The 23,071-nt window shown below is 40.4% G+C and overlaps 1 protein-coding gene across 2 annotated transcripts in view; it reads right to left on the bottom strand.

The window, feature by feature from the left end:
- Nucleotides 1–22,564, bottom strand: part of ESR1 (estrogen receptor 1) — a 258,838-nt gene extending 236,274 nt beyond the window's left edge. Inside the window, exon 1 of one of the 2 annotated variants that reach the window (XM_073337674.1) lies at nt 22,542–22,564. Coding sequence is in view for 1 of the 2 variants with exons in the window: in XM_073337671.1 (XP_073193772.1) it covers nt 14,206–14,230 (25 nt within the window). In the remaining variant the exon portion in view is untranslated. Of the gene's footprint in view, nt 1–14,205; nt 14,242–22,541 lie in introns of those variants that run through there. The other variant, XM_073337671.1, reaches the window with a different exon arrangement.
- Nucleotides 22,565–23,071: the final 507 nt, after the last annotated feature.

The raw sequence follows: 23,071 nt of genomic DNA, 5'->3' as shown, positions 1-23,071 counted from the left end.
CAAATAAGAAATTAATGATGTGTTTGCAATGTGATAAATGTGATCACAGCTACAACAAAATGACGATATGATTTTAGGATCTATATGCTATGGCATCATGTCGCAAAGCAGGACGGTAATAGTCTTGCTCTATATATGATTCTGGTGATACTATACCTGTAGTAAGATTTTCACTCCCACCGGCTTCTTTATATCAAATGTAAAGGCCAGAGAGAATAAGTGTTCTAACTGGGAAGGAACAAGTTGAAGAGGACAGGTCACTGATACAGAGCAATCTAGATCACTTGGTAAGCTGTGCGCAATATGTGTTTTAATATATCCAAATGTAAAGTCATACATCTAGAATCAAAGATTGCAGGCCATATTTAAGAACTGGGCACTCTATCATGACAAGCATTAACTTTGAAAAAGACTTGGCGATCATAGTTGATAACCAGTGAAACCTAAGCTCCCAGTGGGACACTGTGGCTAAAATGTCTAATACAATCCTTGGATGTATAAACAAGAGAATATTGAGCAGGAGTAGACAGATTATGTTACTTCTTTATTTGGCTCTTGTGTGACCACTACTGGACTACTGGGTCCATAGGTGCCAACTCTGTGGGTGCTCTGGGGCTGGAGCACCTTGGGGAAAAATTGGTGGGTGCTCTGCACCCACCAGCAGCTCCCCGCCCCGCCCCAGCTCACCTCCACCTCCGCCTCCTCCCCTGAGCGCATCACGGCTCCGCTTCTCCCCCTTGCTCCCAGCTGTTTCATGTGGCAAACGCTGGGAGGGAGAGGGGAAGAGGGGGAAAGCGGCACGCTCGGGGTAGAGGCGGGGCCAGGGCAGGGATTTGGGGAAGGGGTCCAATATGGGCAGGGATGGGATGGAGTTGGGGCGGGGATTTTGGGGAAGGCATTGGAATGGGGGAGAAGGGGTGGAGTTGGGGCGGGGCCAGGGAAGCACGAGCGCTCACTGGCGCCGGGAAAAGTTGGCTCCTATGACTGGGTCCAGTTCTGGTGTCCACAATACAAGAAAGACAGTGAATAAATTGGAGAGGGTTCAGAGAAGACCCATGAGAATGATTAAACAACTGGAAAACATGCTTTATACTGAAAGACACAAGGAGATCTCTCTCTTAAACTTAACAACAAGAATGTTAAGGATGATTTGATCACAGTCTATAAGTACCTATAAGGAGAAGAGACATTTGATAACAAAGGTATACCAAGATCCAATGGCAGGAAGTTGATGCTAGGCAATGTCATAGTAGAAATAAGGTGCAAAATTTTATCAGTGAGAACAATTTACCAAGGACTGTGGCAGATTCTCCATCACCGGCAATTTTTAAATCAAGATAGGAAGATTTTCTAAAAGATATGTTGTAGTTCTAACAGTAATTAATTCAGGAAGTTCTATGGCCTATGTTATATAGGAAGTTAGACTAAATAAGCACAATGGTCCCTTCTGGCCTCTTAATCTATGAAAAAGGGACCTTAAGAGCCCCATATCCACTAGGAAAGAATTCCCCTGGTACAGGCACTGCAGAAGACTGCTTTAAGACTGCTTTCCAAGCACCATCTTGCAAGCCCCATCACAGGGTGTATGCAGGAGGCAAAAGCTGAGGTGGGAGGGATATGCCATATATGGGGCCACAGCACACAATGGTGTAGAGGCTCTGGACAGAGCTGCCACCCTTGGAGAAGCCCAGAGAAGATGCCATAATTTAGACAGTCCTCCAGAGATCTTTCTCGCTCACTCTCTCATACTTCATGTGTGTGTGTTATCATGAAAGGTGCTGAACCTAGGAGACAAAAGTTGTCTATCTACTGAACAGGTGTGACATGAACTGTAAGAGTTCAAGCTTCCCATATTCGCCTACTACTATCCCTCAGACCTGACCTGGACTTATGTGAAGGAGAATGTCATTCAGTTCCCAGGCCAGTTCAACCTTTGGCATCTTTGCCGAAGTTGCAAAAGTACACACTGTAATGGTGGCATTTTCTCATGTGAATATCAATCTGGAGTGGGATCCCCAACAATTTCACAGGACTCACCAAGGTACAATATATGGTAGCAACTTTCAGTCGCAACAAACCTTGGCTAATTTTAAGCTATTTTTCTCTGGAAGAATGAGTGTTCAAGATTCACTAAAGATGCCTACTCTTTCTTCTCTGTTTTGCTTTTGTTTTTTAACCTCCTGGCTATTTTACAAATCCAAAGCTTGGGTTCAAGGATGCTACATTGCCCCACAGCTAAAAATAGGAATTTGTTGATGACATCATGTATTACATTGCCCAGGCCTAAAATCTCTGTCCTGAACATAATTAATTAATTGTCAGTGTTTTGTCTAGCTGTCAGTCATTTGAGACTTAGAAGGTCAAATGTGCTTCGTAGTTTCCTTGACAGAGCCTAGGATTTATCCATTAGGTACGAAAACAAAACCTTCGTTATACATGATTTCTCTACCTTTTCATCAAAACATCACTTTATTTCAATACATGGTGCTTAAACCATTGCTCTCTTGAGTCCCCACTGATTTTGCACTTAGCTATCTTTCTCTGTTGCATTTCTAAAGGCTTCTCCCTGTAAAACAAGAGATAGTGTATCCTTGCTATTACTATGTTTTGAGAGAAAAAGCTCAAGGAAGAAAATGAAGTATTAAAAAAACAATCCAGTGCTGTGCCAACTGTCACTCCAGAAGGTAAAATGTGCATGTGCCCCTGCCCCCTTTAAAAAAAACAGAACAGTTTTTCTATGCTGAACATACTGTAACATGAAAATAAAAGACTGTCCAAGAAAATGATGTGCTAACAAAATAATAAAAATATATTTATTGGTGCCATTAATCCCCAGGTTCTTTAAAAGTTATATATATACACAAACACCACTGACATGCAACCATGTCTGGCGCAGAACACAGCAGCTGTTGAACAGTGCATAGCAACACGACAACCGTTTAGAACAAGAAGCGAATCCAAGTGAAATGCATGTAATGGGAACTGAAAGGAGAATTTGAGCTAGCACAATCTAACAATCCAAATTGTAAATTGGCCAGGATACTGGAATTAAAACCCTTACTCTTGTGAAAAGTGCCATGGGATTTTTACTGAGCATGAGCAGTCAAGATCTCTGTTTTCTATCTCATCCAAAAGTGGGATATAATGGCAGGACATCAGTGCCTATATTAAAAGGGCCCTTTTCACAAAGCCAGAAATCGTTAACAGCAATAGAAATAGAATGATTTATTGGCAGGATAGGGATATTGCTTGGCAATGATCATGGATAAACATACAACAGAGCTCTCTGAGTTTTCTTGGAGGGGATTAAGGAGTTGCTTAATTATAGTAATATAACAAATAATTACATCAGAAACAGAATGTTGTGCATGGAGATGAGCCCAAAATCATTTATCTGAACCCCACCATCCCAAATTCATGGGTTCAGATAAAATGGGACATGACTATAAGACACCCCGGGTTTTAGTTTTGCAAAACAAAATCCCTACTACCTAGTTTGCAAGACCTAATCCAGTTTTGCATACCTCCCTCAAAAATACAAAGCTGAAAAGAACCATAATCGTTCATCCTGCACCCACACAACTTTCAGGGGGCTGATAAAATTAAACACATATGTGAGCCACCACTGATTTTGGATTTGAAAAATTAAAATCCAATTAATGTTGACTTTCAAAGCTGCCTCCAGTTGTGACCCTGTCTCTAGCTGTCCCTCTGGAAGGGTCTATTACTAAGGCTACAATTTTGTCATGGGTATTTTTTAGTAAAAGTCACAGAGGGGTCACGGGCAATAACCAAAAAGTCATGGCCAGTGACCTGTTTTACTAAAAATACCCCTACCTAAATCTTCAGTGCTGAGGAGGGGTGCTCCAGCAGACACTGTTGCTCCTCCAAGTTGGGGGCAGCCCAGAGCCTCGCTGCCACTGCTCCGGGTAAGGAGCAACCTGGGGCCCCACCACTGCTGCTGCTCCTCGGGGCGGGGGCAGCCTGGGTCGCCACTGCTGCTCCCAGACCGCTGCTCCCTGACAGTGCCCAGGACCAGTTGGCTGGGGCTGTTGGAGCAGCGGTCGGTGGAGCTGGCTCCGAGGCTGCCCCAGCTGCTCGGGCGGCCCTGGGGTCAGCCGCACTAGCCGCTGCGGAAGTCATGGAAGTTCCAGAAAGTCACGGAGGTCACAGAAGTCACGGAATCCATGACTTCTGTGACCTCCGTGAAAGACTCACAGCCTTACTTATTACATATGGACTGAAGATACAGACAGAGAATTAGACAGCACAGAAACTATCCTGATTAACCTGGCCATGAAATTGTATCAGTTTTGCCAGAGAACTGGAGGACAGTTTGGTGAAAGAGAATGCAGAAGTACAAAAATCCCTAACCACCATGGAATTTAATAGGAATCTACATAAGAATTAGAGTTGCCACCTGACCTGTTTTTGACAAGCCTGGATGTTTTTTTCTAGTGCCTTGTTGGTTGCTGGTCACAAGATGTCATTTTTCAGGTTATTTGTGCACTCATGTCACAGCTAGATGTGCACCAGAGCTGCCCATCTAGCACCCAGATCCTGCTTTGCATGTGCCAGAGGCAGACACTAGCCAATTGGGAATTTGCACTCAAGTCCTGTCCCCGAAACCCTCCAAATCTTGTATAATTTTCTGAAAGTTGAGGCCCTCAGCATGGTTCCCCTCCAGTTCTAGGACGTGGCCCTGCCCGGAGACAGGTCCTGCCTCTCCTGGGAAGTGGCCCCACCCTCAGGCTGGTCCCACCTTTCTTGGGACAAGGTCTTTCCCACACACCAGCCAGTTTCAGTGCCTCACAGGTGCCAACCCTAATAAGATTCCAATATTGTCCCTCTGAAGCATGTTTAGAATGTCTATAAGTCAGTGTCAAGGGATGGAAACAGCTACAGGCATGGTTTTTTCTACTCACAAATCTTCCCTTGTTCAAAATGGCTACCATCTCCAATTACTGTCAATGGACCTCAAGTCACTAAGATGGCCACCATTTGCCTACAGTTCATTTGCATATAGAAGTGAAGCTGTCCTTAATAAAGTTGGCTGCCACCTCCCAGTGTCTGCAATGAGACTGAACACAGGCCCACACACAAACACCACTCTGCCACTCTGTTTCAGGGGCTAGACGGAACACAGGGACTGTGAGGAGCAGAAGGGACGCTATGAAAGATTGATGGGAAAAGTTGGAGGAGCAGATTATGGCATTGCAAGGGGATGGGGTGCAGGCAGGTGTGGGGGCAGGAGGGACCTGAGAGGGGTAATGACAATAGTGGAGGATTGGAAGATTGAGGGGATGAAATGGCAGCTCCCCCAACTGCAGGGAAAGGGAGTCTCCTCTGAGAACCATGGAAAGGCCGCGTTCAGTGTTGCCAACACTCACAAATTGATAGTGAGTCATAGGATTTTGGTGCCTGCAGGAGGAGCTATTGTGATGTCATGAGAAGTTCCTCTGATCCTGTGATTTTCAGGGTAGCACTCAGGCAAAGTTCTGTGCAAGAGTCTCAGGGCTAAGGAACAGACCTGCTCTGCCAATGAGACCTGCCTTCATGTATGGTCCTCCTAGAGTAAATAGAGGATCCCAGGGCAGCAAAAGACAAGAGAGGGTGAAGTTGGGGAAGTGGTGCAGCTGGGACCCAGGCAGAGCAGAAGCTCCTGAGCAACAGGAGGCAGGGGCAGTGCTTAATTTGTGCCAGGGCTTGTTGGGACTCAGATCCAGCACCTCTAGGCTTGGCAGTTCATATAGCCCCAGCACATCTGGGGTTGCCACATCAGTTAAACCATTAAATGATTGCTTGAGCCCCGGCACCTGTTCCATTTCAGTGGTCCCTGCTGCCTTTGGAATCTATGTTTAAGTTAGGTAATGTGAGCCAAAGCAGTCACATGTGTGCACACTGCAATTTGACAGTGTGCATGTTTTGGATGTGTAGTCTTTCTATAAAAGCGGCAAAGAGTCCTGTGGCACCTTATAGACTAACAGATGTATTGGAGCATAAGCTTTCGTGGGTGCATACTCACTTTGTCAGGTGCATGTAGTGGAAATTTCCAGAGGCAGGTATAAATATGGAAGCAAGAATTAGGCTAGGGATAACGAGGTTAGTTCAATCAGGGAGGATGTACATAGCAGAGGGGCATTGCTGGCACATAATCGCGTATATTACATTGGTGTCTATGGAGGTGAATGAACCGGTGATGGTGTGGCTGATCTGGTTAGGTCCTGTGATGGTGTCGCTGGTGTAGATATGTGGGCAGAGTTGGCATCAAAGTTTGTTGCATGGATTGGTTCCTGAGTTAGAGTTACTGTGGTGCGGTGTGTCATTGCTGGTGAGAATATGCTTCAGGTTGGCGGGTTGTCTGTAGGCGAGGACTGGCCTGCCTCCCAAGGCCTGTGAAAGTGGGGGATCGTTGTCCAGGATGGGTTGTAGATCACTGATGATGCAAGAGAATTAAAACCAATAGTAAAAGGTTCTATAGCCATATAAATAAGAAGAAAACAAAAAAAGAAGAAGTGGGACTGCTAAACACTGAGGATGGAGTGGAGGTCAAGGATAATCTAGGCATGGCCCAATATCTAAACAAATACTTTGCCTCAGTCTTTAATAAGACTAAAGAAGATCTTAGGGATAATGGTAGCATGACAAATGGGAATGAGGATATGGAGGTAGATATTACCATATCTGAGGTAGAAGCGAAACTCAAACAGCTTAATGGGACTAAATCGGGTGGCCCAGATAATCTTCATCCAAGAATATTAAAGGAATTGGCACACAAAATTGCAAGCCCATTAGCAAGAATTTTTAATGAATCTGTAAACTCAGGGGTTGTACCGTATGATTGGAGAATTGCTAACATAGTTCCTATTTTTAAGAAAGAGAAAAAAAATTATGCAAGGTCTTGGAAAAAATTTTGAAGGAGAAGGTAGATAAGGACATTGAAGTCAATGGTAAATGGGACAAAATACAACATGGTTTTACAAAAGGTAGATCGTGCCAAACCAACCTGATCTCCTTCTTTGAGAAAGTAACAGATTTTTTAGACAAAGGAAACGCAGTGGATGTAATTTACCTAGATTTCAGTAAGGTGTTTGTTACGGTGCCACATGGGGAATTATTAGTTAAATTGGGTAAGATGGGGATCAACAGGAAAATTGAAAGGTGGATAAGGAATTGGTTAAAGGGGAGACTACAACAGGTCCTACTGAAAGGTGAACTGTCAGGCTGGAGAGAGGTTACCAGTGGAGTTCCTCAAGGATCAGTTTTGGGACCAATCTTATTTAATCTTTTTATTATTGACCTTGGCACAAAAAGTGGGAGTGTGCTGTCATAAATATAAAGGGAAGGGTAAACCCCTTTGAAATCCCTCCTGGCCAGGGGAAAGCTCCTCTCACTTGTAAAGGGTTAAGAAGCTAAAGGTAACCTCGCTGGCACCTGACCAAAATGACCAATGAGGAGACAAGATACTTTCAAAAGCTGGGAGGAGGGAGAGAAACAAAGGGTCTGTGTGTCTGTCTATATGCTGGTTTCTGCCAGGGATAGACCAGGAATGGAGTCTTAGAACTTTTAGTAAGTAATCTAGCTAGGTATGTGTTAGATCATGATTTCTTTAAATGGCTGAGAAAAGAATTGTGCTGAATAGAATAACTATTTCTGTCTGTGTATCTTTTTTGTAACTTAAGGTTTTGCCTGGAGGGGTTCTCTATGTTTTTTAATCTAATTACCTTGTAAGATATCTACCATCCTGATTTTACAGGGGGGATTTCTTTATTTCTATTTACTTCTATTTTTATTAAAAGTCTTCTTGTAAGAAAACTGAATGCTTTTTCATTGTTCTCAGATCCAAGGGTTTGGGTCTGTGGTCACCTATGCAAATTGGTGAGGCTTTTTACCAAACCTTATCCAGGAAGTGGGGTGCAAGGTTTTGGGAAGTATTTTGGGGGGAAAGACGCGTCCAAACAGCTCTTCCCCAGTAACCAGTATTAGTTTGGTGGTGGTAGCGGCAAGGACAAAGGGTGGAATATTTTGTACCTTGGGGAAGTTTTGACCTAAGCTGGTAAAGATAAGCTTAGGAGGTTTTTCATGCAGGTCCCCACATCTGTACCCTAGAGTTCAGAGTGGGGGAGGAACCTTGACATGTGCTAATAAAGTTTGCGGATGATACAAAGCTGGGAGGTATTGCCAATTTAGAGAAGGACCGGTATATCCTACAGGAGGATCTGGATGACCTTGGAAACTGGAGTAATAGTAATAGGATGAAATTTAATAGTGAGAAGTGTAAGGTCATGCATTTAGGGATTAATAACAAGAATTTTAGTTATAAGCTGGGGACGCATCAATTAGAAGTAACGCAGGAGAAGGACCTTGGAGTATTGGTTGATCATAGGATGACTATGAGCCGCCAATGTGATATGGCCATGAAAAAAGCTAATGCAGTCTTGGGATGCATCAGGAGAGGTATTTCCAGTAGGGATAAGGAGGTTTTAGTACCGTTATACAAGGCACTGGTGAGACCTCACCTGGAATACTGTGTGCAGTTCTGGTCTCCCATGTTTAAGAAGGATGAATTCAAACTGGAACAGGTACAGAGAAGGGCTACTAGGATGATCTGAGGAATGGAAAACCTATGCTCCAAGCTTATGCTCCAATATGTCTGTTAGTCTATAAGGTGCCACAGGACTCTTCCGCTTTTACAGATCCAGACTAACACGGCTACTCCTCTGATACTATTCTTTCTATGTTTGTTGCCTGATATTTTCTTCCATCAGTCACTGTCGCTTCACATGACTTTACAAATCACACCTGGGCAACAGCACAGGCTTTCAAGTATTAAAACTAATAAGATTCTACTCTAGAAAGCTTTAGAATTGCATTGAGAATTCTCTCCTCTCTGTACATTTTTGAACCATTATATACGATACAACGCTCCATTCAGTTCTATTGGAAATGGTTCAAAAATTCTTTAAGGAAAGGTTATCATTGTTTTAGGACTTTTCCATAAGGGAACTCTAGTCCGATTTTCAAATTAACTAAAAAGCTGGTTTTCAATTCCTAAAAAAAAAATCAGGTGAGAGTTTTCATTTGAAAAATCCAGAATGTTTTAAAATATGGCCCCAAAGATCAAAATCTGATCCTCATCCCCTTATTTACTGACCTAGTCTACCAAATAATGAAACGAAGACAACAACAAAAAAGTGCACGCAACCAAAATTTCAAACCTAAGGGTATGTCTGCATTGCAGTTGGGAGATGTGACTGCAGCACATGTGGAGCTAGTTTGATCTAGCTAGAGCAAAACTAATTCAGGGGGTTGGACGAGATGACCTCCTGAGGTCTCTTCCAACCCTGATCTTCTATGATTCTATGAATTCCAGTCCCAATAGCAGTGAAGCCATGGCAACACAGGTGACTGTACAGGCTAACCCTGCCCATCCAGGACCCTGGTTACATACTCAAGCATCCATTGTGCATACTCAAGGCCAAATTAACACATAGGCAAACTACGCACATGTCTAGGGCCCAAATTTGGGGAGAGCGGATGGAAATTAATGGAGATGCCAGTTTGGCTTGGCCAACCCCCACCCCCGATTCATGACTGGGCCAAATCTGAGTAGCGCTGCAACCCCATGCCCCATGTCAAAACATCACTCGCTTGAGTTTGGCCCAGCCACCCCTCCATCATGAAAAAGGGGTGTTTGGGAGCAATTTGAGCAAGAGTTATTACAACCTGGCACATGGTCATATTAGAAGGTAGGGAACCAGAAGCGTATGTTTGCCTAAGGCCCAGTGATGGATCAGGCCCTGCCCAAAGTGCCACAGTTTCACTGCTACTGTTACCCGAGCTAGCAAAATAAAAGCTAGCCCAGATATGTCTACACGTGCTTCAATCACATCTCCCAAATGCAGCGCAGACTTATTGTAGGAAATTATTAATGCAGTTAATTAGACCCAACTAAATTTAGCATATTATATGATGGGGGGGAACCCAGTATTTTTTGGATACCAAGAGATCAAAAGGCCGCACTGCTCAGGACAGAATGTACGGAATATGTAACTCCACTTCATAAACAAATGTAATGGAAATGTACCCTGTACATTTAGCAAATGTTCAATATCACATAGTATGATTTAAAATACTGCAAAAAATATGTCAAACTTTTTCTTTTTCAAACCAGCTAGTTGAAATGCTAACAAAATAGCTGACACAGACACTGTCTTAGTATGTGTTAATTTTATCCCAAACAATGAGAATTATTAGAATTTACAGCTTTAAAAAATGACCAAGGAGGATTGGATATACTGGTAGAGAAGTCTAATGTGAACTTCCATGTGGAAAGAAGCACTGTATGAACTCCTATCACATTTTGCCAAGGGCGTCGTCACCACAAAAGAAGCAAGACTGGAAGAATTCAGTCAAAAGAGATATAGTCAAGTTCAGTTCATATTTTTAAACTTTACCTCTCTGTTACTAATAAATCACAACATGGGGCCCTGATTTAGAAATGAATTAAAATACATGCTTCATTTTAAACAGGTACTTATACCCCATTGAAATCAATGTGACTTTAGAATGTGGTTAAATGCTGTGAAGAATCAAAGCCTAGATTATTAAAGCAGAAAAAAATAGAAAAATCTAATTTGCTTTTCCAAAGGGAATTTGAGTTAAAACTGCTCACTGTCCTTTTTCTATTTAAAATTGATGTTCATGTATTACTACCTGTTAATGCTTTTGTGAAACAAGTTAAATAAGCTTTCTGTATTTTCATGCTTTGGTGTTTCTATTTTATAAGTGAAGATGTTTTTACTTTGATTTTACATGTCACTGTTTTTGCTGTTTATTTAAACTTGCTAAATTGTCCCACATTTGTCTCCCCCATCCCACAGGCCCACTAGGTTGTCCTGCATACAGCAAAGTTGTGCAATGATGTATTTCTTTCTTTTGCTATATAGCATGTTGCTCTAGCCAATAATGGCCACTCTGAAAAGTGCTTCCTCACTTCCTTTCCCGGCTCTCTGTGTTTCCCTTGCTGGCTCCTGTAACCCTTGTTCAGCCTGTGCCATGTTCCTTGCTGCAATAAGCAGTTGTACTCAAATACGGTAACATGGCAGCACACAAGAAATGTGCATGGGTGGGTGTTGATCCTCTAGCCCCACTTTTTCCACTCACCCTCTGCCTGCAATGGTCCAGTCTCAACCACAATCCTTTCTCTCCCTGAATTTCTTCATATCCTCTCTGGACCTGTCACCCTCCCCCTTGGCTGCCTCCTGAGGGTGGAACATGCAACTGTTCAGAACCAGAAAGCAGCAAGTCTGGCCACCTATTCCTCTCTACTAGATGCCTCTGTTCGGTACGCTGAGAGGCTCAGTGGGCCTGAGTGACTCAATACAGGTAGCACTGAGAAGGGAGAGGTTAGAGAAACCTTTGGCTGCCTGAGCAGAAACCCAGAAGTAATCTCTAGCAGCCAGGAGGAGGAGCTGAACGGGACACCTTGCTCGTTATCTGCTTCACTTTTTATGAGTGACATCTCAGCTGGCTGGAGTGAGACAGTGACAGCTTGGACGTGTCTGATGGTCATTCCAGATGAGTAGCACTTGTCAAGTTTAAGTGAGGTGAAACCAAGATTAGAGGAGGACATAACATGAGGGGGAAAAATATTTTAGAATTCATACATGCGTGACTTCTGATCTCACTCCCACTGGTTTTATGGTGTGGTCTAATCTCACAGCTATGATTTTTGTTCATTTTTCTAATGAAACTGAAAGTAAAGGAGGAGGCGAATGGATAAGCAGCAAAGAAATTGCAATAGCAGAAAACAAGGAATCAGGAACAGAAGTGATAACAGATCCTCCAATTAATTAAGTTTTATTTATCATTTGTGTACTACATTGTATTGCTGTTTCATGGAAAAACTGACACATTTCTTTTAATTTGGGAGTAGATGGGAAAGTGCTCAGATGCCACTGTACTGAATAAGTAGATGGATCGTGTTATTCAGCTGTTAATGTGACTTGTCTCACTATTCTGGATATGTTAAAGTTAGGCCCCCTGCTCTGGTAGGAGCTGAGCACCTCCTACATAGTGCAGATCATCCTCAATTACTCATGAAGTCAGTGGGAGTTGAGGGAACTCAACACCAGGGAGGAATTGCTCAGGATCTTGAAGGAAAGGGTTTGTTATGTTAAATGAAACTAGAAATATACTTTAAAATGTTATGAACAACCATATTTGTTTAAATGGCAAAAACTGAATACATTCCCATTCCCAGCCTGTGCAACTTGGACACAAAGGAGTTACCACCAAATACAATTGTCCCTGACTTCACACTCAAAATGTTAGTAAATCTATTTGCTTCCTGATGCTCACTCAACTTGAATAATGCAAATAGTCTTCTCTTTCTAATTTGTTTTTATTTCTGAATATCATGCACTAGCACATGGCAATTGTGTTTGGGTTTCCAACACCACAGGGGGGAATACTGAAATCAAATACATCAGATATCTGAATACATGGCTACCTTTCATCACGTACGTTGAAATGAGAAGCTGGATTAAAAAGCCTCACCGATTTATTTCCTTATTAAGATTCCAAAACCTCCCGTTTGTTTTGTACAACATCTGCTTTGTACTCTTTGACAATAACCCAGTTGATCACTTTTTCTTTTGGTTTATTATCTTGATGTTTTCATTTGGATTTATGAAATTTTGGTGTTATTGTTTTGGACCATATTAAAAATAAAATAAAAACGTCTTTTCATTTCAATTTAAACAATTAATGAAAAAAAATCTATTCATATTAAGTCTGAGAATGTTTATGTCACAAGCAAAAAAGTAAATAAAACCCCCAAATTATGGACCCTGAAACATCCAGTTAAACAGAACTAAAATGCACAGAGTCATGCCTTCTGCTGTACAATACTGAAAAACTGCTAAGAGATACGTCTGGGCTTCTTTTTATCACTTTTCTTCTGTGAAATTGGTTCATGATATGTACGTGAGATATGCCTCATGATTAAGTATATATCTTAGCTACACAAAAATAAATACATAAATAAGGTAACAAGCTCTGATGGTGGCATTTGCACCTAAAAGTGCTGCAACATGGGGCCTGATCTGAAGGCCATTGAAGTCAATAGAAAGATGCCAGTTAACTTCTTCAGGTGTTGGATCAGGCGCTCACTACAAAGTTTACTTTCAAATTCTATGCAAAACCCAAAACTATCAATTGGTATCCCCCCATACTGACTTACAAAACAAAAATAGGCCTATAAAGATTATCTGTAAGCTTCAAAAAGTGTGTCTGTAATTTGCCAAAATAATGAAGTAGTCAAGGGAAAAAAACTATGTATGTGTGTGCTACCCAGGAAAATAAATACGTATTATCTCAGAAAAAAAAGGCCCAGTATGCGAAAAGAAGGCTCAAAATACTTAAGAGATAATCTTCACTTATTAAGCTGAAAATTTTGTCCCAGAAATCCTATTAATGGAAAAACTGATGCTCAGATAAAGACCCTCAGCTTGGGTTAAAGAATGTACCCAATAACTGTAAAGAAAGAGATAAAACTCATTATACCCACTACTTAAATATCATATTCTGTAAATAGATTTCAGCATCTGTTCAGATCAAAATACAGTACTTACACTTATTAAAGGGAACCATGTAGACTTTGTGACTCATAAAAATAATAAATTCATCACCCCAAAAGATACTGCATTCCTTCTCTTTATACATACAGTATTTACTATGTCCTGGAACTGAAATTATTGAACCCTTTAATTGTTCAGTATAATGTGATTGGTTGAGACAGGATCAAGAGAGCTAATAATTTCAGTTACAACTGTTCTCGTAGCTGATCAGTTTGGGCTGAGAGAGTCATGTGACTGTGTCTGGGGCTTCAGCATAGGGTAATTTTCATGCTATTGCACACTTAAGGCTAAATTATACTGCATTAAAGATTTTCACTGGACACTTATTTCATACTTAATGACAACATTTGGAAGCATTCCCTTGGTTTTCTGCTGCTTTCTGCAGGACACGGAAAACAAAGAAACAGTAAATAAAATTGACGTTAGAAAAAGAGTTAAAACAATACTTTTAAGCAGTCCCCGGGGCACCGTAATGTATGCACAGCAATGTTTTGAGTAAAAACAGCATTTAAAAGTGAGCGTGGGGGAAAGAAACTGAAAAAACAGAGCTATTTTCACTTACATTTATCCAAGAAGGCTGTTGGCATTACTTCTGGAGTTCTGTTATTGGCTGAGAGGGTCACATGACTATGTGAACTAAAATAGAAAAGGCTCAGTACAGGGAAACTGAAGCAGCAACAGGTCTGAGACCAAATACATGTTAAATGGTATGATTTAACACGCACATTCTAGACTGGAGTGTTTAATTTATAGGGGAAAGTATGGTCCATTGGATTGAAAAGGTGACCTCCAATAGGCCACAATACCCTTAGCCTATGACTTTGAGCATTATATCCCAATGTCACTCATCTTTTCAATATGTGGGGAAAACAGTTTTCTACTATAAATTTCAGCTCCCATCAGTGTGTAATTGAAACACTAACAATTCTCAATAAATTACCAGAACCTTTAAAAAAAATGATCTGGTTCATTTAAAAACCAAAAAGCTTCCACTATGCTAGCTGTTTTCATTCTTTGTCTAAGGTTTTTATATCTCAGTCATACTGTTGGTATCTAAAAGGGAAGTCATAAGAAAAATGCATATTTTCTTGTGGTAAATGGCAGCGCTGTACAACATATGCAGCAGAGCAGTCCAGTTTTCACATTCTTTCATAAGTAAAACGTATGGTTGCAGATCTACAAATTACTAAAACATGTGCCATAAATCTGCACGTTATAAACAGAGATAAAGTGGAAAGGATCCCAGACTAACAAACTGCTGATGTCCTAACAGCTAAATGCAAATTAGCTACTATGATAAAACACTGTCTGATTTCACGGTCATTGCTTAATTGCACCATTTAAAAAAGAAGCTTTTCCAGACAAGTTGTTTTAAAAGATTCAGGCAGATAACACAATGACACTAGCATGAATTACTACAAGTCCCCTAGGTAACTTTCACACCAGGAAACTTTTTCACGGTTTACTCAGGTTTCTTATTGAGTTTTTAGATTGATGCAGCTTCAACGTGATAAATTGCCACGTGTCTCCTTTGTTTTATATATCAGTCACATTTGTTACTGAAGGGGGAGGGATACTAAGGGATGCACAGAGCAAGAATGTGTAGGGGAGGGTGTTCAAGCAGCAAACACAGTCTCTTTGCTAGCCAAACACGAAAAGATGCTACTCTGGTGAATAAAACAACAGACCCTGAGACTGTAGACCAATTCAGTGATAGCTGGTCAGATGACCTCAGCTGAAGGAATCATTCTATTTTTAACTAAAGCCTCAAAGTCTTTCCCCTTCCTGATCAGCATCACTTCCTACTTCTTCAGGTTGAGCTGCTAGTAGCTGGCTTTCATCACAATCTCTGGCAGGTACTAGTGACGCCGGAGAGAGCAGTGTCTGGGTCAGATGAAGAGCTGGGTGTCATTGGTATTCTATGATATTCTGTGATTGGTGTATTGATAACACTGCCACTCATCTCATATCTCTCTCTTCTGCACTGGCTTCCAGCATATGTTGAACAGAACATGACAGGACTGAACCTTACCAGGACTGGACCCACAGCGGACAGCACTTGGGAAGAAGCACTCACTCCTCACCACTCTCTGGGAATGGTCTAGAAAGGTGTAAGTGGAAACACTCTCGGGAGATTCTAATTGCCCCTTCGAAATCATGCTTGCTGTCATTTCAGCAACATCTCATGATCAATGACATATCTTGATGGTGACATTATAGGTTCTAATTTCCCACCTTTAACTTTTCAGCAGTGCCACCTGCCTAAAATGGTGCAATTCCCAAAGTTCATCAGAGTAGCATGCTGAGGAATGCCAGAATATACCACCCCACGGACAGTGGGATAGAAATGTAATTATAGCATCAAGAGAGTCAAACTTTGAAGGAAGCGTAGTCAACAAATCAAACAGGTAGAGGACTGGGAAGGTAAGGACAGAAATATGTTCTTGAAGTAGAAAGGCTTAGATGGCAAAGAGAGAGAGATGAAATTTAGAAGACAACCTTAAGGAGAGTGATTAAGGTGAAAAGGAGTGCAAAGAAAGTCAGATAACAAAGGGGCCCTAATACCAGGTAAAAATCTTAAGAACCAAGAAAAAGGTATTTAGAGATGAGAATGACACCCAAGATCAGAGGTAGAACTATAAAACTAATTGACATTTATTACATTTCAGAAACGTAGAAGTGATTCTCTGGCATTCTGCTTTCTAGCTTCCCATTTTTAGTAACACTCTTCATTCCCATCCTAAACTGCTCTATAACATTGTGGTGTGCCATTAAATAGCCATATTCATCGAGTAATTTGACAAATGCTTTTTTCTGAAATATTCAACCAGTTCTATAGTGAGCCTAATACCAGTGTATATATATGCAGAAAATACCAGGAAAATAAATCAAATACTGTATTTGACAAATATGTTGGGATGGGGGGGGGTAGATTGCTATTTGACCTGCCCTAATACTAAGTCCATATTTTAAAGTGTATTTAGTAGAAAGTTGATTGACAGTATGTTGCAATTAAATATAGTACAGAACTCTTATTTTTTTTAAATTTCAGGGAAAGAGATGTAGGGTCTTTAGAGTTATTTATACTCTGGCTGATTGGCTTAGTCCTCAGGCTAGTAGATATTGGGTAATTTTTTCAAGCCTGGTACAGGGTTTACACTTATCCCCAAAAAGAAAAGGAGTACTTGTGGCACCTTAGAGACTAACCAATTTATTTGAGCATAAGCTTTCGTGAGCTACAGCTCACTTCATCGGATGCATACTGTGGAAAGTTTAGAAGATCTTATTATATACACACAAAGCATGAAAAAATACCTCCTCCCACCCCACTCTCCTGCTGTAATAGCTTATCTAAAGTGATCACTCTCCTTACAATGTGTATGATAATCATGTTGGGCCATTTCCAGCACAAATCCAGGTTTTCTCCCCCTCCCCACAAACTCACTCTCCTGCTGGTAATAGCTTATCTAAAGTGACCACTCTCCTTACAATGTGTATGATAATCAAGGTGGGCCATTTCCAACACAAATCCAGGTTTTCTCACACACACACCCCCACATACACACAAACTCACTCTCCTGCTGGTAATAGCTTATCCAAAGTGACCACTCTCCTTACATTGTGTATGATAATCAAGGTGGGCCATTTCCAGCACAAATCCAGGGTTTAACAAGAATGTCTGAAGGGGGAGGGGGGGGGAGGAAAAAACAAGGGGAAACAGGCTACCTTGCATAATGACTAAGCCACTCCCAGTCTCTATTCAAGCCTAAGTTAATTGTATCCAATTTGGAAATGAATTCCAATTCAGCAGTTTCTCGCTGGAGTCTGGATTTGAAGCTTTTTGTTGTAAAATAGCAACTTTCATGTCTGTAATCGCGTGACCAGAGAGATTGAAGTGTTCTCCGACTGGTTTATGAATGTTATAATTCTTGACATCTGATTTGTGTCCATTTACTCTTTTACGTAAAGACTGTCCAGTTTGACCAATGTACATGGCAGAGGGGCATTGCTGGCACATGATGGCATATATCACATTGGTGGATGTGCAGGTCAACGAGCCTCTGATAGTGTGGCTGATGTTATTAGGCCCTGTGATGGTGTCCCCTGAATAGATATGTGGACACAGTTGGCAACAGGCTTTGTTGCAAGGATAGGTTCCTGGGTTAGTGGTTCTGTTGTGTGGTATGTGGTTGCTGGTGAGTATTTGCTTCAGGTTGGGGGGCTGTCTGTGGGTAAGGACTGGTCTGTCTCCCAAGATTTGCTATTACCAGCAGGAGAGTGAGTTTGTGAGGGGGGTGGGGGGGGAAGAGAAAACCTGGATTTGTGTTGGAAATGGCCCACCTTGATTATCATACACATTGTAAGGAGAGTGGTCACTTTAGATAAGCTATTACCAACAGGAGAGTGGGGTGAGAGGAGGTATTTTTTCATGCTTTGTGTGTATATAATAAGATCTTCTAAACTTTCCACAGTATGCATCCGATGAAGTGAGCTGTAGCTCACGAAAGCTTATGCTCAAATAAATTGGTTAGTCTCTAAGGTGCCACAAGTACTCCTTTTCTTTTTGCGAATACAGACTAACACGGCTGTTACTTTGAAACTTATCCCCAAAACATCTGACTATAGGAAGAGAATCTCTCTCAAGCCAAAATCAATAAAGTAATAAAATATCTTCAAGCTGCAAAGTAGCAAGGCTGACTGGCTATTCCCTGTCTGTTTTTAAATGCAATAATCTGATCACTCTCTATTTACAATGTATATACAACCCTCACACATAAGCACGTTCCTCACTACCAGCATGCCAAAACCTAAATCATATCACTATGACTGAGTTCCCAAATAAAGCAATGAAGTCCCTTAAGGATAGCAAAATTCTGTCAAAAGTACACACAGAAAAATTAATACTCTTTTATCTTCTATTATCCATGCAGATTAATTCTGATTTACTTAATAGAATGGCCAACAACAATATCAAAAGGCTATTTAGTATTATCAACCAATTATAATGGAATAAAACAGGACAGCTTATCCTGTCTTGATTCAGAAAAGATATTCAATAGAGTGTTTTGGGATTTTATTCTGCAATTTAGATCCTGGATAAATTTATTTGCCCAACAACCAAGGGGAAAAATTATTATAAACAATGTACAACCTAAACTGTTAAAGTGAAAAAGGTGAGTCAAATAGGACTACACTCTTTCACCTCTCTTATATGTAACAGTAATCAAACCAGTAGCTGCCTGCATAGCCATTTGAACAGACTCTAATATCCCTGGTGTCAAAATTGGTCTCTATGAACATAAAGATAAGCCTGTGTACAGATGGCCACCTCATTTTTTTAAGTTCATACCAAACCTCTCTCTCCAGATTTCCTAAATTAATATGGTGTTACATCTGGCTGAAAAATTAATATATGTAAATGCAAAGCTATTCTCATAGAACCACTCTCCTGGAAAACACAACTCTCAGATTCGCAACGTAAGTGGTCACCCAATGGATTTAGATGTCTATCACTGGAAATAAGCATTTATGCACAATTTTGAAGAAAAAAAACAACCCCTTTCATCCCTCTTACAGAAAAATCCAGTCTGCTTTAGCAAAATAACACAATCCACTCCTCTTACTCTTGGGATGTTTACATCTATTTAAAATGTATATCTGCCCAAAGGCACTATTCTACACTTCTAAAGACATTCTCATATATCTCATCCCTGCTAGAAAAAACAATCACTGGATAAAACAATTTCTAAGGAAAAACAAACACTAAACAAGGGAGAGTTTCCTTAAAATGCAATTACCAACATTTAAAGGAGGTCTTACCTGATCAAACTGAAAGATAATGATACTGTGAAATTCTGTGAGAACAGTTTGGAAACAGAAACATTTGATCCCCACACTCATTCACTCACTCAGGACCAACTTGGCCCACTATTGAAAAATACTTGAAATAACACTGGCTCTCAGACAATATTCTCAACAGACAAGCCTCACCCAGTCCTTATATAGTGTAATGAAATGGCAGGAAACCAGGAAATTTCTAGGGATGGGACATTATCTAATGCCCACGCTCCCAGCTGCCAGGCTATCACAGTCTCAACCTGCCTTAGAGAAGTATTTCAGAGACTAACAATCTAAAAGTCTCAATCCAACTGAATATTGCTATCAAGATATTCTGTTTGAACTGTATGCACAAGTTAGTTAAGGGGAAAACCCCAATATACACAGTAAGCAATTTTTAATGTAGCTGCAACTTTGTGACTTCAGCTTATTTCAGCAGACTCAGGAAATACAATGCTGTTTTAATGGAAATTTTACTTAAGAATTGCAAGGTCAGGCCCCTTATTTGAAAGATCAAGTCCCTTTTTTCTTCAGCCAGAAAACACAGTACAGCAGTTAGTGGTCAGAAATAATTTAAAAATGGATAACCAAGATTTAATCTAGTGCAGATTCAGCACTACAGCCTCACATAGTACAAACACCAAGCAATCGCACAACAATGGAAGAGAGACCTATGTATTTAAATTGAAGAATCGGACTGGCGAGTAGCACTCATATTTTTACATTAAATCTCAATTTGCACTATATTTGTTCAAATAAAAGGCCTTATTACCAACAGATTATATTATTGTCTGGTTATTACCAATAAACTGTGGGCTCTATCCAGCATATCATAAATGCCGCTCAATAAGGGCCACATTTCCCCACCTCTAACTGTCTAATAATTCAGAATTTCTGGACTCCCATTCAAAAGTTCTATCCTGCTGCAAATGGGCAAGTCATACAACTCACTTCCGTGTTATGACTTCTAGACATTACAGCCCTGATCCAGAGTCCAGTGAAGTCAATGGAAAGACTACCATTGGCTTCAATGGTCTTTAGATCAAATTTATATGAATGGCCTCAAGTGTATCAGGAGATTCTTAACACGTTTTTTTCTGTTTGCTAGGTGAAACTTACATATACCATAAAACGATAACAGAATACATTATATAAGGTATGGTTTGCATACCTGGAGTGTCTAGCCCTGGCATAACCTGTTCATAATAGCCAAGACTTTACCCAGGCCTATGGCAAACACCTGACAGAGAGGATATAAAGCTATAAAGTTGAGTACGCAAAAACAGGAGCACCTCAAAGTACTGGTCACTTTTGAACAAGTAAACTATAGAATAGAGAGTTCTACAGAAATTAAATAGTTATGTAGAAACTATTCTTAAAACCTACACATTTTAATAGTGAATCACTTCCTTTTCATAGAAATTTTAAATTAACCTATAACATTTAGTAGAGAATGATAGCATTCTATAGCAGCAAGGATATAACCGATTTACAAATTCTATAAAAAGGAGATTCCTTATAAATTGCTATGGGACCTTCCTATTTGGGATATCTGCCACATTCACGATGTGGTCAGCATTCTCTCACCTATTCATGGTCCTAGCCAGTTCCCCAGGCACTGCAACGGCTGAAGCCTGAAGCTGTTGTTCTGCAACGTTGGCCTCCTGCCAAAAGAGGATGCTATATAGAGCAAGTAGTAAGCTAGCAGTAGATTGATGTCCCCTTTCCCATCTCAGCAGCTATACACTCTGCTGTCTCTGCTTAGAAGAAACAGTTTTTGGGATATAGAGGGGAACAGAGAGGCCAGCACTCAAGAGCAACCACAATGAGGGAATTTAGGTGAAGTCTAACAGAAACAAGAGGGGTGTAAAAATGTAGAATGGAGAGAATCATTAAGGGGGAAGAAAAAGAGGACCTCCAAAAGGTAAAAGAAATTGAGGAGGATATGAAAGTTTGCAGGGACTGAGCAAAGTGCTTCTGCAGAGCTCTAGCCTCATGCCATGTGTACACCGATGAAGTGAGCTGTAGCTCATGAAAGGTTATGCTCTAATAAATTTGTTAGCCTCTAAGGTGCCACAAGTACTCCTTTTCTTTTTGCGAATACAGACTAACACAGCTGTTACTCTGAAACCATTTATTACACTGTTCACTATGCAGCCAAGTTAGCCACTCAGTCAGTAGTGCACAGAATAGCCTTTCATAGCCATGAACTTTAGGAGCTCTACAGAAAAACTCTTTGCAAAATGCACTACATCTGTTAAGAGTGTGTTTTATAAAAAAACTCATAACATAGCTGAATCAAAGCTATTTTCATAATATTCAAAACCAAGTATTCTTGTTGAGGACTATTTTCATGCCAAATTTTAACTTTCTACCCTCAGAATTTGCTCTGCAGAGCTGTTCAAATGTCACACACATATTTTATTATAATGAGATAATGGATTTTTATACTCTAATAATATAAAATTGCTGAACCTGTTTTTCCTTAAACTTTCCATTAAAAAAAATACAAAACTCATCTTTGGGCAGAGATCAAGCATAGAAAGTTACATCCTAAATGTGGAAAGTTTTGAGCAACTGAAAAGAGGAGGTTGAGTAGAACTGGTCATGCAACCTTAACTAGAGCAGCCACCGCAGTTCCTGGTGAAACAATAACTACGACATTAACCAACACAAGTCAGGCAATTCAAAAGTAAAGCTGACACCTCCACTATTAACACAAGCGTCTGTGATTTTTCCATTACCATCTGAATTAAGGTCAGAGCCATCCTTCAATTTTAATTAGTTGCCCTTTTTGCATTGCTGTCACAATTTCATTATTTAAATTCAGTGGGCCCAATCCTGCAGCCATTCCACACAGAAATCCTACTGAAGTCATTGGTGGTACTATATGCAGAATAGCCACAAGATTGGGCCCAGGGTTTTGGCATTTCATACTACAGTATGTACACTATTTCAGTCTAATGTTACACAGTCCAGTGTGATATATTTTAAAAAGATGATACGTGCAGGATATGATTCTCTTATACAGTTACAAATAAAATAAAAACCATTACAGACCTGAAGAAACAAACTGACAGTAAAGTGTGAAGTCCAGAATGTGTGTTTGAGAGACAGAATCCTTTGGAACTAAACATTGTAATCATTAACCACAGTCAGTACATTTTTAATGGTAATTTTGTTTTCTTTAGCCTTACCAGCTTCAATATTTTTAAAAGTTAACATTCTCTAGATGTTGGTTTTGATACATTTCTTTTGAAGAAAGAAAGGAAAGGGGGTTTGGGGAAGAAAAGCATTTAGTGATACAGCTCTTGGATTTGTATTGGTTTTGCCAAGACATGGGAGATCTGCAGCTCGCAAATTTGGATTTATTTATTGCTGTTTTTCTGGTCGTCATGAACTAAGTGAAACTGGCATTCCCAGACAAAAATAGTAGTATTTTATATACTATTTTCAAAGCAGCATGTTGTGTTTAGAAGGCCATTTATACATCACACTATTAATTCAAATCAACTTCACTGTTAACTTAGGGCACAAGAATGAATTTTATTTAAAACAAAAAATAATCTGAGTATCCAAATAGATTTGCT

The sequence above is a fragment of the Lepidochelys kempii genome, chromosome 3, assembly GCF_965140265.1.
Source record: "Lepidochelys kempii isolate rLepKem1 chromosome 3, rLepKem1.hap2, whole genome shotgun sequence".
In the NCBI taxonomy this organism is placed as follows: Eukaryota; Metazoa; Chordata; order Testudines; family Cheloniidae; genus Lepidochelys; species Lepidochelys kempii.
The sequence above is the reverse complement of the archived record's forward strand: the minus strand, read 5'-3'. Positions and strand labels throughout refer to the sequence as shown.